At 31.6% G+C, this 22,899-nt stretch overlaps 2 protein-coding genes and 1 long non-coding RNA gene across 6 annotated transcripts; 2 read left to right on the plus strand and 1 right to left on the minus strand.

Moving 5' to 3' along the window:
• Positions 1 to 9,177, plus strand: LOC118044484 (uncharacterized). Its single transcript, XR_004686793.2, has 4 exons — positions 1 to 397; positions 495 to 575; positions 1,255 to 1,358; positions 3,025 to 9,177. It is a non-coding gene; the product is annotated as an uncharacterized lncRNA (long non-coding RNA).
• A 3,290-nt stretch (positions 9,178 to 12,467) lies between these two features.
• On the plus strand, positions 12,468 to 16,131 carry LOC118044485 (protein S-acyltransferase 18). Its single transcript, XM_035052772.2, has 9 exons — positions 12,468 to 13,007; positions 13,339 to 13,452; positions 13,548 to 13,874; positions 13,965 to 14,033; positions 14,120 to 14,191; positions 14,295 to 14,423; positions 14,523 to 14,603; positions 15,250 to 15,408; positions 15,493 to 16,131. The coding sequence occupies exons 1-9, from the start codon at positions 12,951 to 12,953 to the stop codon at positions 16,003 to 16,005; spliced, it is 1,521 nt and encodes a 506-aa protein (XP_034908663.1). The 5' UTR covers positions 12,468 to 12,950; the 3' UTR covers positions 16,006 to 16,131.
• A 408-nt stretch (positions 16,132 to 16,539) lies between these two features.
• Positions 16,540 to 20,690, minus strand: LOC118044486 (probable polygalacturonase). Of its 4 annotated transcripts, none has more exons than XM_035052776.2 (7): positions 20,158 to 20,690; positions 19,809 to 19,879; positions 18,791 to 19,108; positions 18,303 to 18,423; positions 18,025 to 18,199; positions 17,811 to 17,881; positions 16,540 to 17,532 (listed from the first exon to the last, which is right to left on the minus strand). In XM_035052776.2, the coding sequence occupies exons 2-7, from the start codon at positions 19,824 to 19,826 to the stop codon at positions 16,838 to 16,840; spliced, it is 1,398 nt and encodes a 465-aa protein (XP_034908667.1). In that variant the 5' UTR covers positions 19,827 to 19,879; positions 20,158 to 20,690; the 3' UTR covers positions 16,540 to 16,837. The 4 variants fall into 4 exon arrangements, with proteins under 4 accessions (XP_034908667.1, XP_034908666.1, XP_034908668.1 ...); XM_035052775.2 differs by having other exon boundaries at positions 20,060 to 20,690; XM_035052777.2 differs by having other exon boundaries at positions 20,566 to 20,650.
• Between the last annotated feature and the right edge of the window lie 2,209 nt (positions 20,691 to 22,899).

Raw genomic sequence — 22,899 nt, forward strand, 5'->3', positions numbered from 1 at the left:
CAGTAGAGCCAGAGAAAATGTCCAAGTTCAATGAATCTAGTACGAGGGGTATCCAGAACCAGATCGCAACATGGGCTAGGTTCGCCTAAAACGTAGTTTTATCACGGTTGAAAATAAACCATACAGTCCTAGACAGATCCAGAGGCATTATATATATATATATATATATATATATATATATATAGGAGGAGGAGGAGGGCACAGCAGGAGGCATATATATGTTAGCTATGTCGACAAACTGAAATATTATTCATCGGAAGTCGATTAGAAATGGGCAATGGGTTTGTTTGGGGTCACCCTGAGTTCCTCCTAGCTTCTTCAGTGCCCGTGGAAAGCTAATGCTACAATTATCTTGAGCTGGTAAGACCGGCAGGTATCAGATTTGGATGTGTTAAAGGTAATATTATTGATTATTTACGGTGCCACTCAAGTATTTGTTCTAGTGTTAGAGGATTTAATCAAGTATATGTGGTATTACTCCTGATTTGCTGAAGGGTTTGGAGGAACTCTAGGTGCTGCCAAACTTGTTACCTGTCATGCTGTGTGGTTGATGCAGATCTGAATCGGATAATTTGGTGGGTTATTAAGATTCTTTATTACTTTGTAACTTGCAATTAATTAGTTCTGGACTGGTTCAACGTTCCTAGGGTTAATCTTAATCTTTCTTTCTTTCTATTTGGACTTATTTTAACCACTCTTCAACTTCTGCTAAAGGGAGGATCAACTTCTCTCCCAGAATAATGAAGATAAATTGAAACATGATCAACAGATGTTATGCATGAAAATGTCAAAACAGCTGCACTAATGATGAGAGTGTAGCACTGCAAGGCCTTTGAAGGCTACAGGATCAAAACTCCACATTTGTTAGTAAAATGGAGGTTGTGGAAGTGCACACCTCGACCTCCTCTTACATGGCAGCCACAAATTGTACCAGTAATCGCTTCAAATCTCCTTAATTCTTTGTTGCTGCCAAGTTAAAGATTCCACCGCAAAGAGGAAAGCAAAATTATCCAAACATACAGATAGCATAATTGACTTCAAGAGTGGATCAAAAAAAGAATTAGAGGTAAAATAGAAAAGCAAACTAGGCGAGGGGGCTGCCACTGGTTGCAGATGTGAGAGCGGCACTTATTTTCTTTGTTTTTTGTCCGATCCTTGGCGAAGAGTAGTTATATAATTAAAATTTTATTTTGCTGCTCAGAATGCAGAAAGGTCCCTCTGGTCTAACAAGAAAGCTTGTCATTTCTTCATCAGGTGCACAAATTATAAGGACTTGGAGAGGCTAGACAAAATACTTCTCAATTTGGTATTTGTGCTTTTCTCTCACAATTGGAATCTAATTATTACTATGAGTAGAGGTATGTGTTGTTGGGCTACAGCTTTTGGTTTGTTGAAATTTCATGATGATATTGCTAACATTTTGGTATCAAAGCAATATCTCCAGCCTAGTTTTTTTATTCCATTTAAAGATCTCTTTTATTGCATAATTTATCTGGTTTATCTATTAAATTATGTAAACTACGTATGTTTTCAAGTTTGCTTTGTATTTGAGACTCTGTACAATGTGGGATTCTACTGAAATTCATGCATGTGTGGTGTTTTACTTTGTATTTCAAAACTCTATTCAAACCGGAATTCTACTGTAATTCTTGCATCTGGAATTATACTGGAATTCTTACATTTGTGATGTTTTTTTTTTTTATAAATTTTATTTTTGAAAAAAACTAATTGGATAATCAAATTCCATGTGAAATTATGAGAGAGAGAAAAAAGCCCGATGATGCTGCATGTTCTTATCTTGTATGGATCATGAATAACATTATGGGTCTGTAACTAGATAAAGAATCCTTTTGCTACACTTCTTCTGCATAATTGTCATTTGTATAAAATAGATAAATTTATATTGCAAGAATGTGTAACAAATAGTAGGCTAGTCTAGTGGCACATGTTAGTTAGTGTGTGTTCGATATTATGATAGTCTTTGTGATAATACATTTATAAAAAAACTCATTTTTAGTTGTGGTTTTTTAAAAAATAAATTTGATTAAAACTGTAATGGGTAAATTTTTGCATGAAAAATACATGAAAAGCAGGTGTTTATGAATAAAAAAACAAGTTATTTTAATTTTTATAAATCCAATGTTTAAAACACAATTATATACGGGGTTCGATATAAAAAACAGAAGCTATTCGACTAACCATATAATTTTTTTCTCTTTAGTAAGGTAAAAAACACCGCAATACCCAACATCCTTTTAAGGCAAGCTGGGTTGGATTCACTTGTTAATATTTTGTTGAATAAAACCTAACATTTAACTATTGCTTTTATGGAGAATCGAACTCTTGGAAAAATATGAGAAAAAAAAAAAAAAAAGCCACCATTAGGTTGTTATTGTTGTTAATTCATTAATTACGTGTGTGTATTAGGATTTTTATGCATACTTAATTTTTCAGTGCATAGTTTTTTTTTTTCTAAATATAAAGAATTTGCAATTGACATAAAATTTAGTCAATAATTATGATGCCATATTAAGTTTATATTAGAGAAGTTAAGTAATAGCTACAACATTTTTAATTATAAAAATATATAGTAACATTAAGTTTAGTTACATAAAGTTAATACCATCAATAATTATAATTAATCATAGAAATCACCCCCCCCCATATGGTAATTTTTATATTTAAGTGATAAATTAGGATGAGATAGAAATAATAATAAAATATATTAATCTAGTTGCCTAGAGGCTTAGAAAATTCTTTTAGAAATAAATGTTAGTCCCATCATAATCATAAAGTAATGTAAATTGCTTGGATGTTATAATCTAAGCTAATTTATTTTTTTAGATTAACTTACATGAGTAAATATTTTGTGTTTGGCTTCATCACCTGTTTTATTTAGTAAGCTTTGTTGTTTATTTATAATTATTCAAACTTTATTTGTTATGAATTTTAATTCATTTAATGTCGCTCTTACAAGTGTTCATAATTATGTTGACTGGAAGGAGAAATTTTTTTTTACATTAGGTTGCATGGACCTTCATTTAGCACTTTGGGTGGATGAACCTCTAATTAAAGCTCATGGAATCAAGCAAGGGAAAATGCCTCTTCATCAAGTTAATAAGGGCAATGTCAGATTTATTTATTTTTTGCAAGAAGAAAGGACATGTAAAGAAGACATATCCCAAATTCCAGCATAGACTTGAAAAGAAAGGTAATATGATTTTTTTAGTGTGTTTGGAATCTAACATAGTTCATGTTTCTCATAACATATTTGGTGGATTGATTTTGATTTTACAATCAATGACAATACCATGTTTGGCTTCTTAAAAAAATGGATGAAAAATGAATGTGTTACTTGTTCAGGAAACACTACCTTCATATGAAGATGCGGTTAGGACCTATAGGCTTGTCCTAATTTCTTGTTTTGTTTTAGACCTTCAAAAAACCTTTTATGTTTTATCTTTTTTAATAAATTTTATTTCAGTTTTAAAACTTTTATGTTGTGCCTTTAATTTTAAATTCATTATAACTCTCTTCATTTATATAAATACAATGTTTTGGTTGGTAATGGTATTATGGATTATGAATTCTTCAAATTTCATTTAAATCCTACCCTTGATTATAGCTTTATGATTTTGCATGGTAATAATATTGGCATTAAACATGGGGTTATAAATGAGAGATCTTTTATATTTTGGCATATAATATGAGGTCATATCTTCATTGATAGAACTAAAAGATTGGTAAATAATGGAGTCCTTGAGGCTATTGATTTTATTGATTTTAGTACTTATATAAATTGTATTAAAGAAAAGCAAACTAACAAGTTCACAAAAGGAATAAGGAGTTTTGATTTTTTTTATAGATTATGCACATTGCTATTTCAAGATGCATGCTTTAATAGTCAGAAATTTCTCATTATCTTTATTAATGATTATACATGTTATATACATCTCTATTTTTTTATAAAAAAAAAAAAGTGAAGCATCATATTCCTTTAATGTTTATAAAGCAAAAATAGAGAAACAATTATTTAAAAAAATTAAAACGAGAGGTCAAGGAGAAACTAAATATTGATGGATATGATAAGGAATATGGTTATTAACTTCGAGCTCCCATTATCTTAATGGAATGAAGCTCTAAAAATAACATATGTACTAAATAGGGTTCCAACCAAGACAGTCACAAAATACCATTTGAGTTATAGAAAGGTTGGAAATTGATTTTAAGGTATATTCACGTATAAATTTACCTGGTTGAAGTTAGAGTATACAATTCACATAAGATAAAATTAGATTTAAGAATAGTCAGTGAATATTTCATTGCCTATAAGAAAATTCTAATGGAAACAAATTTTATTGTCCATTTTGTGTAACAAGAGTTATGGAATCTAAAAATTCAAGTTCCTTGAGAATGATGAGATTAGTGAGATAGTCAACCTCAAAACTCGGTTCTTAAAAAGGATAGTAATTTTAAACCTACTCCTACATCTTCATATAAATTGGTTTTGTTTCATAATAATTATCAAGATTTGATAACAAAAAAAAATTAATCATTAAAGAACCACATCATTTTAAGGATATTTCTATAAATCTAGTTACTTAACATTCTTAAGTTGAATATATTGATGTAATATTGAGAATATATTTAATAGTTAGGAAACCTATAATTTTCTCAAATTATATTGTACCTATAAGAATATAACATGAACATTGGTGTTGGTGATGACCTTATTATGTTTTAACAGGCTATGAGTGGATATAAACCTATATTATGGTATAATTCTATTAGGGATAAGTTAGATTTAATGGTTAATGACCAAGTTTGGGATCTTGTTGAGTTGCCTAAAGATGGAAAAATCATTGAATGTAAGTAGAACTTTTAAAACCAAAAAAGATGTTAGGAAATATAAAAAGATATAATACAAGACTCTTAGCCAAGGGATTGATTATCATGATACCTTCTCTCATGTTTCAAAAAAAGAATCATTTTTGAATAATCACAATATTGGTAGCTCATTTTGATATGATTGTATCAAATGGATATAGAAATGACATTCCTCAACAAATACCTAAAAGAAGAGGTTTAAATTAAACTAGAAGGTTTCATTTTAGATATGAACAATCACTTGATCTGTAGACTTAATAAATCAATATATTATCTAAACAAGTCTTTTGTTATTGGTATTTAAAATTCTATAATGTATATACCGTAAGGTCAATGAAAGAAAAATAATTTTCTTAGTCTTATATATAAATGATATTCTACTTGCTTTAAATTACTTGGGTTTACCTCGTGCAATTGAACAATTTTTTGGTGTAATTTGATATAAATAAATATTGAGATAAACAAATCCTAAGGGATATTAGGATTGTCTCAAGAAGCCTATGCTAATGAAATTTTTCAGAGATTTCATATAAAAGATTGATTATCTAGTGTTGCACTTATTTTCAAATCTAAAAAAATTTAGTTTGGGACAATATTAGTTGGTTATAAAGGATGGGTTTGGTGCCAAAGATGTCTTTGATTTTGTTTTTTACTGTCTTTTCTAGGGTAGGGCAGAAAAGTTGGTTTGAGTCTTCTTGAAGTATATCACAAGTTAGAAATGTGTTTTTGTATCAATAGAAATCATTAAATTTTTTGCACTTAATGTTTGAAAGAAGTTCAGTATTTTCATATTTTAGATGAGATGAATCTCCTATGAAATGTAGAGAAATAGTTAGTGTTAGGGTTGATATTGCATCTTGGATAGAGTTGTCAGATGGTTTAAGATTGGTGTTTGGTCTTCATATGTTTAAATGAATTGCAGAATCTCTAATCTTTGGGTATTAGTGAGATGGTAATCCTATTATCCTTTTAATTGGCCAAAAAATTCTGCAATTAAAAGTTCAACTATGGCTTTGTCTGAGTTTTCAATATGGGTTTTGTAAGCATTGGCAACCATAGTCATTTGTTGTAAGGTATGGACGATATTGTATTATGTCATTCCATCAAAATTTCATTTATATAAGGAAAAGGCATTGAACTTGTATTGGTTTGTAATGCTTGGCTCATTTTGGATTCCCATGTCTAGTGCAACATGAGTTGTTTTCAGTGTAGTGTTCGTCCAATAAAGTTTGTGTATTTCAGGAATTTTTTTTTTGGACGGTTTATTCTTCAACAAAAGTTTGGTTTTTGTCAAGTTATATGGTGTTTATATGGCTTGTAGAGGTTTGACGGTTGTTACTGAGTTGGGGTGTGTCAAGAGTAGTTAAGGTGGAAAATAAAGCTTTAATGTGGTTAAAATGTCCTTGGTAGCTTTAAGAAAATTTTTATTATTATTTTAAAGTTTAGTTTGGGTAGCTTTAGTGACTTGGTATGGTTTGAAAACTGAGTTTTTTTAGCTTTTATTCAACGGATTTGTAGTTTCAACATGAGAAAATAGAGCCTTCTAAATATGTTTTTATATTCTAGTCAGTTGTTTTCTTGTAGTGTTGGGGTTTTTGTTTGTAAAGTTGGTTTGTTGTGTAATGTGTTTGGTATTGATTGTAACATCTTTATTTGGGGATTTACAAGGAGCAACTTCAATTGTTTGGTCTTTATGAGAAATTTTGAGGTTTCTCTAATAAGAATGTTCAGATTCAATGGGAGAACTGCTTTCTAGTTTTGAAATGGTGTTTTTGGTTCCCAATTGTAATGAGACATGCATCTTTTATAAAAAGGTATGCAGTATGATTTTAAAAAACATAATATAACTCAAACCAATTGAAAAACAAAATTTGTATTTTATGTAATGCAACAAAATCATTAAAATATTTTTTTATTTCTAATCTTTGTTTTAGAATTTTTTTTTGAAAAACCAAGATCTCTTTTCAAAGCTATGGTTACTATATAAATCATCAATAAAATATCTTTTATTAATGATAAATTCTTTTTCTAAAACATTTAGTTTATTTTGGATATTCTTTGTTATATCAAAGAAAGTTGAAGTGGTTGGTAGAGAGGGTTGGTCATTTTCTAGGTTTGTATATAAAGGCATGGGTATATTTGTGATATAATCTGTATTTTGAAAATTGGTACGAGAAATATCAAAGGTTGATTTTCTAGAGTGGCTTATATGGTAAGGTATATTTATGACAGATGGGCTCTCAGAGATTTTTCCTGAATTAAAAGTGCTGGACAAAAGGATTCATATAAGAATCTAAAACTAGTTGAATGTCTATAAAAAGTTAGTTTGACCTTGCCATCGTTGAATGTGTTATTTGTTTTAGTTAGAAATTTGGTTGTTGGGGTTATGTAGGTTCAAGTTGGGTTACTCCTTTAAGGATCTAGTCTTCTAGTAAGGTTACATCATTTCATTGGATAACTCTAAGTACAATTGAAAAGTTTATTTGTAAAAGTAAGATTTCACCTTTTTAAAATTGAAATTTATGTTTGTTGGCAAAGGTAAAGAACATAGTTTTGTAGTGGATTTTGAAGATCAAAGCTACTAGAATTGACCTTCAAGTATATTGTAACTATAGGTTTTTGTTTGTAAGAGTATACTTTGTAGTATGCTTTTGTCTTTAAGAGATATGGTAAAGTTTGGATAATAGTTAAAAGAGACAGGACCACTACATAAACTGGATTCTATAGAACTTAATAATGAATCTTGGAAATTATAGAATTTGGCATCTCTAAGAATCTGCAAGGACATAAGTGTCTAGGCTTTCTTTGGCGAGGAGCTTTATTCCTACTTATACAAGCCTGATTTTGACATATTTGTAGTTTATGTCTTTGTGTTTTTTTAAGGATTTTTGGGATAGAAGTTGGATGGTTTTAAAAGGTTTTGTGAGTTGTATATCTCTTTCTTCAGTTTTCATTATAAAATTAGTTTTGAATATTGAATAAAGAAGTTTGATAAATCTAATTCTTTTAGACTTTTGGTATTTTTCAATCATCAATATTTTTTGTAAAATCTTTAATAGTAATTTATTTACTATTAATAATTATTTTGTTTTCAAAAGAATCAATTGTAAAGGAGGTTGAAAGAGAAGTAGTTCTAAAGAAAATAAAATCTATGAAAATAAAAAGATTGCTTAGACAAACATGTTCCAAATTATATGGCTTTAATGCCCTACTCAACTCTTATTCAGGACTTACACCTTTTTGTAGAATTGACTTAAGATTCTAAGGTTTTTTCTTTCTCATAGGATCTTTGAAGTTTTATACAACATTACTATTCCAAACTCGAATAGGCTTTAATACCAATATGATTTCAAAAGGTTTTATAAGTTGTATATCTCCTTCAATTTTAATTGTAAAATCATTTTTGATAAAAAGACTGATATATTTAATTGTTTTAGACTTTTGGTGTTTTCCAATATATCTTTTTTTGACAAGACTAAAGATTTTAGAAGAAAAGAGTAGAATGCATGAAATTTTCACAAAAATAAAAAGGTCTCTAGTCTAATAAGAAAGGTTGAGATATCTTTATCAAATGTACATATTAAGGAATCAAACAAACTAGTTAATAGGCTTCTCAATTCTTTTCAACAATTTGGTATTCATGTTTTCCTCTTATAATTAGAATCTGATTGTAATGGAGGTATGTGTTATTGAGCTTTAATTTTTTAATTTATTGAAACTTCATGATAATATTGCTAACATGAAGAAGTCCAACAGAGGAGTAGGTTTGGACATTTTGTACATCTAAAAGGCGTGAATTCGTTATGGATAAAAAGGGATGTGCTGCTAGGAAAGGAGTTGAGGATTGAAATAAGATAAATCAATTATTTATTAAAGTATGCAAAGAAAAAGAAGAAGATTAGTGAAATCAGGAAACATTATTACATTTTATCCTAATTTATTTTTTCTATTTTGAAGAAATTTGTTGTGTAGAGTTGGTAGATTACCTAAACATTCTAAAAAAAATGGGGTTTTTTTTTTATAGTGAATTATTATTTATATGAACAATAAATCACTTTAATGTATATTTTATATATTCTTATGACAATTCTATAAAGTAGCTCAGTCAATGGAGTCATGCATGGGGTGGGTGCAAGATGTGGGTTTGAGTCCTATTAGAACTAGTATTTTATTCTAGATGATATGTTATTTGTTTTTTTTTTTTTTAAAAAAAAAAGGCAAACAACAATAAAGAAGGGCCAAGTGCGTGAGCCTAGCATGCTACTATGGGCTATGTGCTGGACTTGAACATTTTATATCCTTTATTTTTTCTTTTTTTTTTTTCACTAAAAAAATTACTAGATTCACTTACTCTACAATTTTGACATGGTTCTTTAATAATATTATAAATTTTTATTTGAATTTTAACAAAAAAAAAATCAATTATTATGTATTTGATATAAAAATAATAATATTAATAATAAATTGTTCATGTAAATTCAATTCATTTTTTTATATTCTTAAAATTTTTAAATAAATCCTCAACATGATTTTATCACATATTTTTTTGATGTATTTTTTTTAAATTGCTTTAACAATCATAATATATATATATATATATATATATATATATATTGAAACTATGATTCCAATTAAAAACCTTATGCTCGTTAAGATATACAAGAGATACATTAATAAAACAAATATCTTAATTAAGAAAAAAATTCAAAACAAATGTATTTTTTGATTTAATAACTGTGTTAAAGAATTTACTGAGACCTAAATATATATTTTCTTGTGTTTAAAACTTTTTTGGTTCCCCCATAGCATAATACTCAAACAAGCTTGTTCAATTTATTTAGTTTGTACATTGTATTTAATTGAGTAATATAAAAAGGTGAATTTCTCTAAATCTTTCTTCTTTTTTGCCCCACTTTATGAATCCAACCCTCTTGTCTTTCTTCAAACAAAGAAAAACAATTTGATAGAAAAACAAACTAAATTAGTTGTAATAGCATAAGTTATCCTTTTAAAAAATAATAATAATCATAGTTATAAAATTTAGCTAAAATTAGTAGATTAAAAGGTTGACTTATCTAAAATTGAATGTAATCCAAGTTTGAACTTGTCGCACCTGACATCGCGGCGGCCTTAAAAAATAATTTAATCTTTGGAAAGAACAGATTTCTGGCATCCTGTTCTTTGATGGGAATATTCTTGTTTAAGGAGTCGCCACCTAGTATTATGGTCACTAGGAACCCTAACTGGTCAACAGAAATTCTATGGTTCGGGACTGGTTACATAAAAGGGAAGATATTATCACCCCTTAAACGTCCTGCCTGAGGCAGGCTACATTGTTGGTTTCGTCTTAAATTGCTAAATTTTTATTAATTTATGTTATGAAAATTTTCTTATAATATTCCTGACTCTGGCGCTAGTGAATATTTAACTACGAATATTTCCAACTCTGGCATTGGTAAATATTACGTATCTATAAAAATAAATTTAAATTAATATTTGTTTTTATTCCCGACTCTGGTGCCAGTGAATAAATAAATAATAATATATTTATTTTTTTTAATGCACATATTTCTTATTTTTTTCTAGCTAAATAAAATTGAATAAACGAATAAAAATAATATAAATTTAAACCAGTATTTTTATTCCTGACTCTGGTGTTAGTGAATAAACCAATAAATTTATATTATTTTTATTCATCTAAATAAAATAAAATAAAACAAATAAAAATAATATAAATTTAAACCGGTATTTTTATTCCTGACTCTGGCGTCAGTGAATAAACCAATAAATTTACATTATTTTTATTCATGCATACATATTTTTTTATTTTTTTCTATCCTTTTTTTTCTGTTTTTTTTTTTTGGCTGGGCTTAGCCCAGCATGTATTTTTTTGGCTGGGCCAAGGATTGAAACTAAATCTCTTCTGTGTGTGCACAGTGCATGTGTAATTAAAATTGCATGTGCACAGTGCTTGTGTAATTAAAGATGGAAAAAGAAGGAAAGATGCAAACTTACCTAGTGCAGCTGCAAGTTGAAGACGAAGACGATGGTGTCGATCGGTTAGCTCTGGCCGGCAGACACTACTTCCTCTCCTCTATTCCTTCTTCTACGTTTTTTCTTTCTTTTTGTGTTGGATCCCTTTGCTCTGTCTTTTCTATGCGTCTTCTCCCTGCTCGTTCGTGCTCTCTATTTTTCTTTGTATTCGTCTGTTCGAAGGGGAGGGGGGTGGCGCAACCGGAGACGATGCCGATGCTCGTGCGTTGGCTAGCCGATGCTCCTCTCCACTTTTGTCACATTTTCTTCTCCAGTTTTCATGTTCTCTCTGCTCTCCCTTTTCTCCGTGGCTTCCTCTGTTTCTTTGAGAAGAAACAGGGGAACGAAAGTCTGCTCTCTATTTCTCTTCCTCTGCCCCTCTGTTTCTTTTTTTATTCTTTCTCTCGCTCCTCGTGATGAAGAACAGAGGTCTCAGTTCTCTCCTTCTCTTTTCTTCGTTCCCTGCTCGTTCCCCTATTTTCTGGTTTTTTCTATGTGTTTTTCTTGCGTTCCCCTGGTTCACTTTCCCCCCCTTGTTGGCTGCGACTCCCTCTCCTTTTATAAGGCCAAAATCGGTGGTAACGGCTGGCCTCTTAAATGCCCTGTAACCGACCCTTTAAACGCCTTCAATGATCAAACTTAAGTGTTGGCTGGAAACTGATGAAACGGAGAAAGAAGACAGTGAACAGTTGTGTCGAAGAAACGACTACGTTTCCCATTCAACTGCTATTTATGATTTGGTTCTTGAAGTTTTGACATTTTTGTAATCAAGCCCCTGGATAAACTTTAATTGGACTTCAACATTTCAGCGTATTTTTACAAAATAGTCCTTGGACTCTAATTTTTACAATTTAGACCCCAATTAAACTCTAAACTTTGATACTTTTTCGATTAAGTCTCTGATTCCATTAATTCAATTAAATTCAAAGTTCAATTAAGTCTAAAACTTATCAATTCTTCAATTAAAGCCCTAATTGGATTAATTAAATTAATTTCAAGCTTAATTAAGTCTTAAAACTTATCAATTCTCCAATTAAACCCTTAATCGGATAAATTAAATTAATTTCAAGCTTAATTAAGTCTCAAAATTTATCAATTCTCCAATTAAACCCTTAATTGGATTAATTAAACTAATTCCAAGCTTAATTAGATTAATTCTAAAGTTTAATTAAATCTCAAAACTTCCAATCATATTGCCCTTAACCCAAATTTTAATTCATTCTTTATTTTACTTGTTTTTTCATCATTATTATTTTTTTCATAACAATAATAATTAAAATAAAAATGGTCAAAAATTAGGTTATGACAGAACTAAAGGTTAGTACTTAATAGTAACAGATTGGAAAGAAGTAGTTTGGGTTAACAGAAAATGGAAAAAAGGAAAGATGAGAATTTTGTTTTTTGTTCTTCATATTTTATGAATTGATGATTTGTGTTCAAGTTAATATCAAGTTAGTTTAGGAATTAATTTAATAAAATCTGATCAATCCAACAAGTTATCACGAGATTTGATCTACCAATACAAGTGAAACCACATCTATTTTTTTTATAAAAAAAATAAAAAATCTTGAAACCACCTTGTTTTGAGTTAATCAAAACCCATCCACCAAGCTTGTAATCCTAGCCTAATTTTAGGTATTATAGCTTTTGTAGCAATGGCATTAGCTCTGGCGGCCCAAACATGTGAAAGTGATTTCTATTGGGTCCCACATATTTTTTTGTTTTGGTTTTTGAAGTTAACTACTGAGGGCCGTTGATCTTCCTAGTTCTAAAAGTAGCCGTTCAAATTTCAAAAAACCCTCCCCCATAGTCGACCGTTGGACGAGGGAGGGGATAGTTGTTCAATTTTTTAACTCTCAGCGGCGACTTCAAGCGAAAGACTCAAATCTAAACAGCACTTAGCTTTAGCTCACTAAGGCCAAAAAAATTTATCAAAAATTCTATGGATTGCAAGTAAAATCATACCCCCAAATTCTCTGTGTTACTTCGGAATCGGAAACTGCAACAAGAAATACACTCAAAAAACAGAAATGATATCCATGGCCACGAGGCGCCATGGTTGGCAACGCCCTCTCCACCCTTTACAGGTACGCCCCGCATTCTTTTTTTCTTCTTCTTTTTTTCTTTTTTTCTTTTTTTAACTTCAATCTCTCTGTATATTGAAAAAATGAACTGTTAAAGCTATGTTACCTTCTAATATTTTCATGTTGGGTCTTTGTATGAATATAGAAAGGGTCTTTCTTTATTTCAATCACATCTTAAGTAACCCATAGCTTGCTAAATTTTTTGTTTTTGTACTTGAAAAACGAAAAAAAAAAAGGTGAATATCATATCTGCTGAATTCTTAATTTTTTTTAATGTCATAGTGTTGTTTGAAGTTTAAACCATCCATCTGTTCTGTTCATTGTTGCGATGCAGATGATGGGAATGGCAATTTACAGTTTTCTGGTTGTGACCTTCTATACATTCCTTGGACTTTTCCTTGGAAGCAGAATTGCTGAAATTACAGTCACTGCAATCTTTACTTTTGTGGTAATGTTAATGTCAAAACAAGCCTAAAATCTGTTCTTTCTTAACCAATTAGCCAAGAAAACTAACCCATGACTCAATTCCTGTTTTTTTTTCAGGCAGTTTCAGTTATGTTCCTGTTTGTTAGGTGTACTGCCATTGATCCGACTGATAAGACCAGGTTTAGGAAGAAGAAAAGAGCTAAATCAGATGGGTTTCCAAAGTTAAATTATTGGTTTATATTGAATCAAATAATCATGAGGTTTTTTAGAAGGATGGAAAGAAAGATCCTTAAAACCTTTATAAGGAGAAAGTATTTGGACCCATTGAAAGCCAATGCTCAAATGGAGCCATTGCTTCCATTTCCACTTGTCATGAAGGATGGTGCAGTTTCACCTGACCCAAAAGATGATGACATCTCTTATTGTTCGCTATGTGATTTTGAGGTCTAGGCATTACGCTTTAATTACGCGTATCTTTAACAGTTTTGCTAAGATTTAAAGGATACATAGCTGACTGCAATATATATGTCTCAGGTAAAGAAGCGAAGTAAGCACTGTAGAGCCTGTAACAGGTGTGTTGAAGGGTTTGATCACCATTGCAGGGTAAGAGTCTGGGTGTATCTTTGTAGGTTGAATTATCGATCATCTTCTTCATTAGTTTCTCATGAAGTTCAATTTTTGTGATCCAGTGGTTAAACAATTGTGTTGGCAAGAGGAATTACACAACTTTCTTTCTTCTAATGATATTTGTCTTGTTAATGGTCAGTAGCTTTGTTTCTTTAGATTTTTGAGACCAACTATTTATGTTTCCTAATGGAAGTTCAGTTCTTAACTGGAGTTTTTTTCAATCAAATTGTTGTACAGTTAATCATAGAAGGAGGAACTGCCATTGCCATATTTATAAGGTGCTTTACTGATAAGAAAGGAATAGAAAGGGAGCTGGAGAGGAGGCTACATGTGGAGTTCCCAAGAGGGGTTCTTGCCACAATATCAGTAATATACAGCTTATGTTACGTTCAGTGGATGTTATCATTTTTTTAATTTTTTTTAATTTTGGGTATTCATTGGCTTCTACTTGTCACAATGTTACAGGTTTTGTTGGTTTTAATGACAGCTTATAGTTCAGCAGCCATGGGGCAACTTTTCTTTTTTCATGTGGTTCTCATACGCAAGGTAATTATAATGGTTTGCTAATATCACCAAAAACATCAATTATGTTGGGTTAGTGAGGTAAAGCAAGGACTGGATGGCTACGAAACTTCGGCATCCAGCCATCTTTGTTCATTTCAACAATTACTTCAACGAGAAACAGCAGTGTCTATTCCGTCCATGTTAAGGATTCCTTCTGGCAACGGGAAAAGGTGGACATTGAAGCCTAAAAAAACAGGCACTTGCCTTGCTTGGTGTTAGGAATACAAGGAAAATGACAGTTTCCTTCAACCGCAACTCTCTTTCTTTTGGCAGATTCATGAACCGCTCCCCTCGCATGATAGATGTAGATACCTTGAACCATACAAGGATACTGGAAATCAAATCTTAATTTTTCTCTTACGGGGTGGCATTGAGTGAGAATGATGTCAAATATAGGATTAAAGTTTATGTCTCTTAGGATGACATTAAGGATTAATTTATTCAATTATCAGTATCTCAAGTGACAACATCTTTTGAACACTAAAGGGTGCTTGCAAATCCGTGCAGGTTTAGATTTAGAAACAATAAAACCAAAATATTTTGTATGTCTTCCTCTACTGCACCTTAAAGTTTTTCTATCAATTGCTTCCCTAGTCTAAGTTAGTATTTCGATTATTTATTGTTGCAGGGAATGAGAACATATGATTATATCCTGGCCATGAAAGAGGTAAACGAATCAATGGAACTAGATCCTTTCGAAGATTCAGATCTCTCTTCAGACTCGGATTTTGACTCTCCTGAAAAATCAACAATTGTTTCGCGGTTTTGTGGCCATAGAGAAAATGAGGTATATTAGACTCTGCCTACCTTATATTATTGCACTTTGAGAAGAGATAATACTAACATTACTAGATGGTTAATTTATTTTCAGAACCCTGCAAGTCTGTCAATAAAAATTGATAGGGGGGATCCTGAGTCTTCCAACTTAACCAAGAAACAAGGCTTTCATGCAAGCATCAATCCATGGAAACTAATCAAGTTGAGCAGAGAGAAAGCTGTGCTAGCAGCCGAGAAGGCCAGAGAAAGGATTATGAAACAGAAACCAGTCGAGCAACCAAATTCATTAAGGCCCCTACCGTCGGAGACTAAATGTGGACCATTGATGAACCAAAACAAGAATATGATCAATGTGGAATCAGGTTCAACACCACTTATTTCCAAAGGGAGGGTTCCAGTGTCACCTGGAAGCCTCTCAAGTCCAAGAAGGCGTTTTTCTGGCTCCCAAAGCATGTTTTCTGGCTACATACCGTCGCCAAAGAATAAATACAATAGCAGTTTTGATTTGAAGTTGACAGAAGTTTCCAGGGAGCTTGAAACCTATATTTCGAGGCAGGTTTTGTGTTCTGTAATGAAAAAAGATGCCCAAGAGGCTTCCCCAAAATAATTATTGCGCTTGAGTTTTTGAATTCTCAACCTTGGAGAAAGTTTTGTACATTGATTTTTAGTGTATACATACATGTGTTTCCTTTGTTCTTTTTTTTAACGACAAATACCTGGAGCCCTCAGTTCAGATTCTTTTTTCATTGGAAAGCAGGTCAGCTTCTATCGAATGTGTTTCGTAGTCTGGATCTGGATACTTCAGCATACGGATCATAAATGTTGAAGCGTAACATGAAAACTGGACGCGCTTGGCTCTTCTGTCGACCAAAAGTAAATTCATAAATGGTTCAAAAGGAAATTCCAAACAACCGTGCAGTCGGCATTAGGCTTTTTATCAAGCGTAATTGAGATGGTTCTCTCTCAACCCCCTGTCCTTATGCGAGAGAGAGAGAGAGAGAGAGAGACCATCCTAATCCCATCATTTTCTTCAACACCAACAGCATCACAAAACGAGCTGCATCCAAAATGGTGTAAAATGCTCTTTCTTTTTCTTCCTTTTTGCTTCCCACAGACACACACGGACACATTTGCACGGAGATAGTTTTGAAGGTATAAGCTCATTCTATTACCACTTATGATATAAAAAAAAAAAATTGCACTCAATTATTTGTTACTGCACACAGCTACAGGAAAAATCATCTCTCAAGACTATTTTCTCAAGTCAACAACCACAAATCAGCAACTTCACTCAACTATATATGTCAGGCGACCATTTCTTCTGAAAGGCAATGAGCAGCGGTGTGGATAATGGCAAGAATCAAATCTTGAACTACGTTGAACATTCACAGTAGAGGATGAATTAATCACCGAACCAATGCTATTATGCCTCCATAAATTTACCAAGACAACCAAGCACCACCTCTGTTTTGATTACTTGAACTTTGCAAGTGATGTGATAGACAGTAACAATCTGAGTAATGATCAGGGAAGATTCTCTCCCTGAGAGGCTCACAAATTTCTGGGGAAACCGTGTCAGAATACCCTTGGATATATGAACAATTCCATGGAGACTTCGAGGTCACACTGAGGTTAATGTTCAACAGGCAAATGTCAAGAAAAGTATCCCCTTCTATGCCCTCCAAAAGGCCAGCATATTTAACATTCTGCCCCGCAACATCCTCAATGGTTATTCGTTCTATTAAAGGGAGAGCCGTTGGATCATAATACTCATCTGGGTGCTCTCCATATCGACCAGTGAAACTTATAGCTGTTTTGACATCAGTCAAGCTCATATTTGATATATAAATGTTCCTCACATATCCCCCCCTTCCAGGAGATGTTTTTATCCTGATACCTGTAGTTGAATTGTAGAACCTGAGATTTTCTGCATGAACCTCTGAAACTCCTCCAGACATCTCACTTCCAATTGCAATCCCTGCACTAGTAGTTTGTCCAACAAGCCTGCGAATGGTAATGTTTTTGCTAGGACGACCATATGAAATGCCATACTCATCCCACCCACTTTTGATGGCAATTATATCATCACCAGTGCTAATGTAGCAGTCCTCAACACAAACATCATCAGAAGAATCTGAATCCATTTAAACACATGAATAAGAACCATATGAAGTATTTACAGAAAGTAATTGAAAATGGGTTAGACGATGAGAAGAAGTTAACTTGCATCTTGCAGAGATGCTTCTCACTTTAAAAATCAAGCAAGTAGTAGCCACATTCCATGACAGTGCGCATGAGTTTGATTTTTTCCAAAGAGAAATGTAATTTTTTTTAATATATATTTGCATCTCAAACCATAGATTTCTCATTCATAAACTGCATGAACATTTTCCAGCCTTAAAGAGAGCTCACCTGGATCAATCCCATCAGTGTTTGGTGAATCAAGAGGAGCAAGGATTGTGACATTCTGAACAACAACTTGGCTGTTCATCCAGAAAAACAGTCTCAACTCTCCCCCTAATTCATAAAAGCTTCACTTTTGCACAGTTTTATATGATAATGTAAACACTTCAAGTCTAACAATAAGGAAGAGATATGCAATATGATTGATTTGGAGAGGACAAACCTGCAATAAACAGGGTGGATGGTCCAGAACGGTGAATTTATGAAAGTCAGGTTTGAGATGACTACCCCAGTACTGTTCATTAATTCAACCAGATGAGGCCGGGTATAGTTCAAGGTTTGATTTCGAAACCAGTCCCACCATATGCTGCCTTGGCCATCAATAGTTCCATTGTCACCTGCATGGTGAAACCAGTACCATTACAAAAACAACATACTTAACTACAAACAAGTACTCACAAAAAATAAAAATAAATAAAAGACCTTATAGATGTCACTGACCTGTTATAATAACATCTGTTAAATTACGACCATAAATAAGGCTTTTGTGCCTCCTCCCAGGTAACTCCCTCCCTCGGCCATATGATGGCAGTGGATCAATAACCGGCCAATCATCAGAGTTCTGGAATTTTCAGGTAAAGTTATTCAGTATTATGAGCTACAATGTCATACCAGTGGGAAAAAGAAAGGTTGCCCAATTACACTGGGGGAAATTTGCACAGATGAACTATCATAAGGAACCAAAAATCATGTGTTAATAATCACTTGCATCAATCAGTAAGTGAATCCCGTGGAATATAGATTTTCACATATTCAGATAAAGATAACTTACTTTCATGCATGTATGATCTATTTTATCAAAAACAATAGATTTTAGCTTCTAAATTAACAGAGTCCAAACTTTCCAGATAGAATAACTGCAGATAATTGGCAAAGATTTTAACACACATTTTGTGCACATATTCTCTGGCATGTAAGTGAGGACTCACAGTTGATCCAAGGATGACAGCATCCTTATCTAACCACAATGTCAGATGACTGATCAGATCAAAGCTTCCTGTCAACCAACGGCCAGTTGGGACAAAGAGCTTGGCCCCGCCCTTGTCAGCAAATGAATTGAGATAGAAGATGGCATTCTGGAATGCCTTTGTGTTGAGAGTGACCCCATCTCCAACTGCTCCAAATTCAGTAATAGTGACACTGTGAGGTCGAATCACTGCCAGGTTGCCCTGTTCGCAAAGTAAGCTGCACTTGATAGCCCATGGAGCATCACCGAATATCGCAAGTAACAGCAGCACATCCACCAGCTGAAAACAAAAAAATATATATTCAAAGATGATTAAGTAGAGTAAGAGATCTAAGTTATGTCTTTTTGTTTCTTTACTTGTGTTTCTAGTTAGTCATAATGAGCGATGGTGAGTTCTTATATACAGGTATGGTAATGTTGATGACCTTGATCAGCTTAAAAACTCAAAAGCTAGCCAAGGAAACAGAATATAAAGAAAGGCAAGCCATGTAAAGTAAAATGTGAATCAAAACTGGAAGAAATACTAAAATATATAGAGAGTGAAACACTTTAAACTAGCAAACATGTAGTTTTATACCAATTCATAAGCAATAGATCACGGATTTCATGCCATATCAGTTACTGATAGATACAAATGCAAGCCGCTTGAGCTACATTTTGCCAGAAAGATGTTAAACTGAACAGGCAGCCATGGTTTTGACAAAGAAAAGGAAACTAATAAACATTTCTCCATCAACATTTGGTAACAGTGAAAGAGAAGAAGTAATTCTTTTCAATCAGATCCCCAAGCAAATTGTTCGCATTTTATGTATGTACTTGAATTTGCGACTGTAATTCTGACTGAAATAAGCTGAGTCAGGGCAAGCTTTACCATTTTCTTGAAACCATACACTAATTTTACTTACCTAGAGGGTAAAAGAGAGCGAAAACAAGGAAAGGGGAGCAAGGAGTTAAAATACGAAATGATCAAAGCAACTCACAGTAAAAGATCTCCTCATATGACTAAGATCTGCTATTTCTGTTTTGAGCCCAAGCAGCTTAACCTTTCCACCTTGTTTGCCAATAAGAAAACCCAACAAACAAATTCCCTCAAAGTGAGAGAGGTTGATAAAGATTGGGGTAGGGATCTTGCAAATAAAGATCTCTCCCTATGCAAGAAAATGCATGTGTGTGTGCTGTCTGTGAGTGTGATTACTGATTAGATATTGAGACAAACAACCACCAACAATACCATCCAAAGAAGAAAAGAAAGAAATATCATTAAAAGTGACCGTTGCTGTCAGCCAAAAATTAAGCAGTAGGTCCCTCTTAATTGTTCCTTCACCTCACCTGCTGCTCCACTGTAATTCTCTCACTCACTCACTCACTCCTATGATCTTCTTCAAGAATACAAATACACTATGAACTAAAGAAAACCCGAAAAAGCAATAGGGACTGAAGCACTCGATGAAATCGAAGTTGGGTTAGTGTTTAAATACTGATATTTGAGCTAAAACAGTGGTGTCTGTGTGTCCCTTTTGAGGATTTTAGTTTTTCTATGTTTCCCTTGATTGGTCTCAAAACTAATCAACACTGATGGAAGTTGATTTTGAGAGAGAGAGAGCATGGGACGAGGAGGGTATCTCTCGCTATCTCTCTCTCTCCCTCCCTCCCTCCTCTCTATAGGTTGGCTTGCCTTCGCATGTGACCATATCACGTTTTCAGTTCAAGGTTTGGAGAATCTAGTCCTAAACTAACCTGCCCTGTAATTTTACTTCTGCAATCATCATTTGGCCTCGTCTTTTAGGAAGCCTTTTCGTTGAGAGCACGGGCAGAGGGGTATACAAGGCTGAGGGGCGCTGTAGCCTAGGTAAAAGAAATAAATCCTAACCTCCAAATACAGCGATTAATAGTTTGAATGAGTTCTGAGAAAAGTTTTTTCCAGTGATAATAGATTTTAATTAAATTTTTTTAAATATATTTCTATAAAAAAAAGCCCCGATTTGACATTAGTATTCCATATAATATTATTTAGAATTACAAAATATTCTTAGCAAACAACCAAAACGTATTACTAAGTAAATATCTAGTTCAAATATTGAATTTTTTTTATTAAATTTTTATATAAATTATCTATTTTTAATCCAACAAATTAATAAGAATATCTTCATGGATAACCCCAACAAAGTTAATTATATTATTTTCTTTATCTTTAATATTTTAAAAAATATAAATTCATTTTGGATTTCACAAATATAGACTAAAAGATTTTAGTGGATATATATATATTATGATGTTAAAAGCAAGATGTTATTAAATATATTAATTTTGATTTGGTTAAAATTTAAAAACTAACCAGTTTTCTCGTGACATCCATTAACTAAATCTTGTTAATACATTTATTAAATTTAATTATTTTATATGGTAATTTATGAACTTTTACAATAAATTCTCTTACAAAATAGGAAAGATAAATATTAATTGGGAAGATAAAATTATTATTAACAAATAACCTAAATAAGATACTAGTGAAATCCTAATTAAGAAAATTGAATATTTTTCATTAAATTTAGATATGAATATTCTGTCTTTTATTAGATAAAAAGAAAATATTGTCTTTTTAAAAAAAAAAAATAAAGAACTCCTACTTGCAAATTTGAAAATTGATTTAATTATATTTTATTTTTTTATCAAGTAATAAAGCATTGCTTCGAACTTTGAGAAATGCTGAATTTGATTTTTTTCCTTATATATGTGCATTCTATTTACACACAATATGAGATTGACATACCACATATGAATGCTTTGTATAAAAAAAACTAGTCATTTATGTCAATAATAAGAATTAGTAACAGTTTACCAATATTATTATTATTATATATTTAACTCAACAATAATTTTTTAGGTTAATAATTAAATTCTAGATTCAGTGATGGAACAATAAAACTTCTTGTACTTAACTCTGTTTTAGAATCTAAGAACAACTTTAGGTCATTTAAAGTTGATACTATTTGCAAGTTTATTAAGAAATTTTATCATGAAGATTTCAATGAATAAGAAATGTATTATTTGAGATCTTATATAGAGCATTATTAGATTGATGTAATTCATCATAAGAGCTTTTAGAATATATCTATCATTTTTGAATTATGTCGAGGATCAATTGAAATAAATAAATCGCAGCACCATCATTTAATTGATAAGTTGATTCATCTTATTTTGACTTTGTCTATTTTTTTTGCCACCATAAAATTAGCATTTTCAACAATAAAACATGTAAAAATTGTGTTTTGTAATAAAATAAAAAATAAGTTTTTAGTATATTTTATGATGTTTTACATTAAACGAGAGCTTGCTAAATATATTGATTTGGATTCAATCATAGAGAAATTATATTCCACAAAACATGAAAGGGTGCAATTTCAATAATATAATTTTTTTTTAGTTTTATTTACTTTAAACTCGAATTAAAACTTTATTGTTAACTTGACAAATTTATATATATAAGTTAATGATTGATCTTAAAAAATAATTTATGTATATCTAGTTGATAGTCCAAGACAGAAAAAAGTCATGGCTATGCCCTTGATTGAGAGGGAAACTTTAGTAAGTAATGGAAGTTCCTGAATTTATCTTTTTTCTTTGAATTTATCCTTGATTTTTTTTTAAATGTAACTAAAATTATGATATGGTATAATTGGAAATTAATCAATAATTTTGCCTTTTTTTCTTTTCAAAAAAGTAGGATAAAACGTTATAGATCTTAGGTGGGATGGGTTATAGTTTCATATTTTGTTTTTTTATTCCGACAATTTCATCAAGTGCTTAAAATTTTATCACAATTAAAATCCTAAATAATATACTTACATCGTTCGTCTCCTGTAAGGCACCTTATTAAAATTTTATTTTCACCATTAAAACTTTTAAAGTGCTTAAAAACAAGCCTATAGAACTATTAGTGTTAAGATTCAAAAATAATAAACATATATTAAGATTTATTAATTAAATCGGAATACAGGAGTTTTATTATAATAATGATAATAATTGTAGAACAAAAATAAATTTCTATTTTGTAATAATAAACATTAAATA

Source organism: Populus alba, chromosome 2 (genome assembly GCF_005239225.2).
Source record: "Populus alba chromosome 2, ASM523922v2, whole genome shotgun sequence".
Classification (NCBI taxonomy): Eukaryota; Viridiplantae; Streptophyta; class Magnoliopsida; order Malpighiales; family Salicaceae; genus Populus; species Populus alba.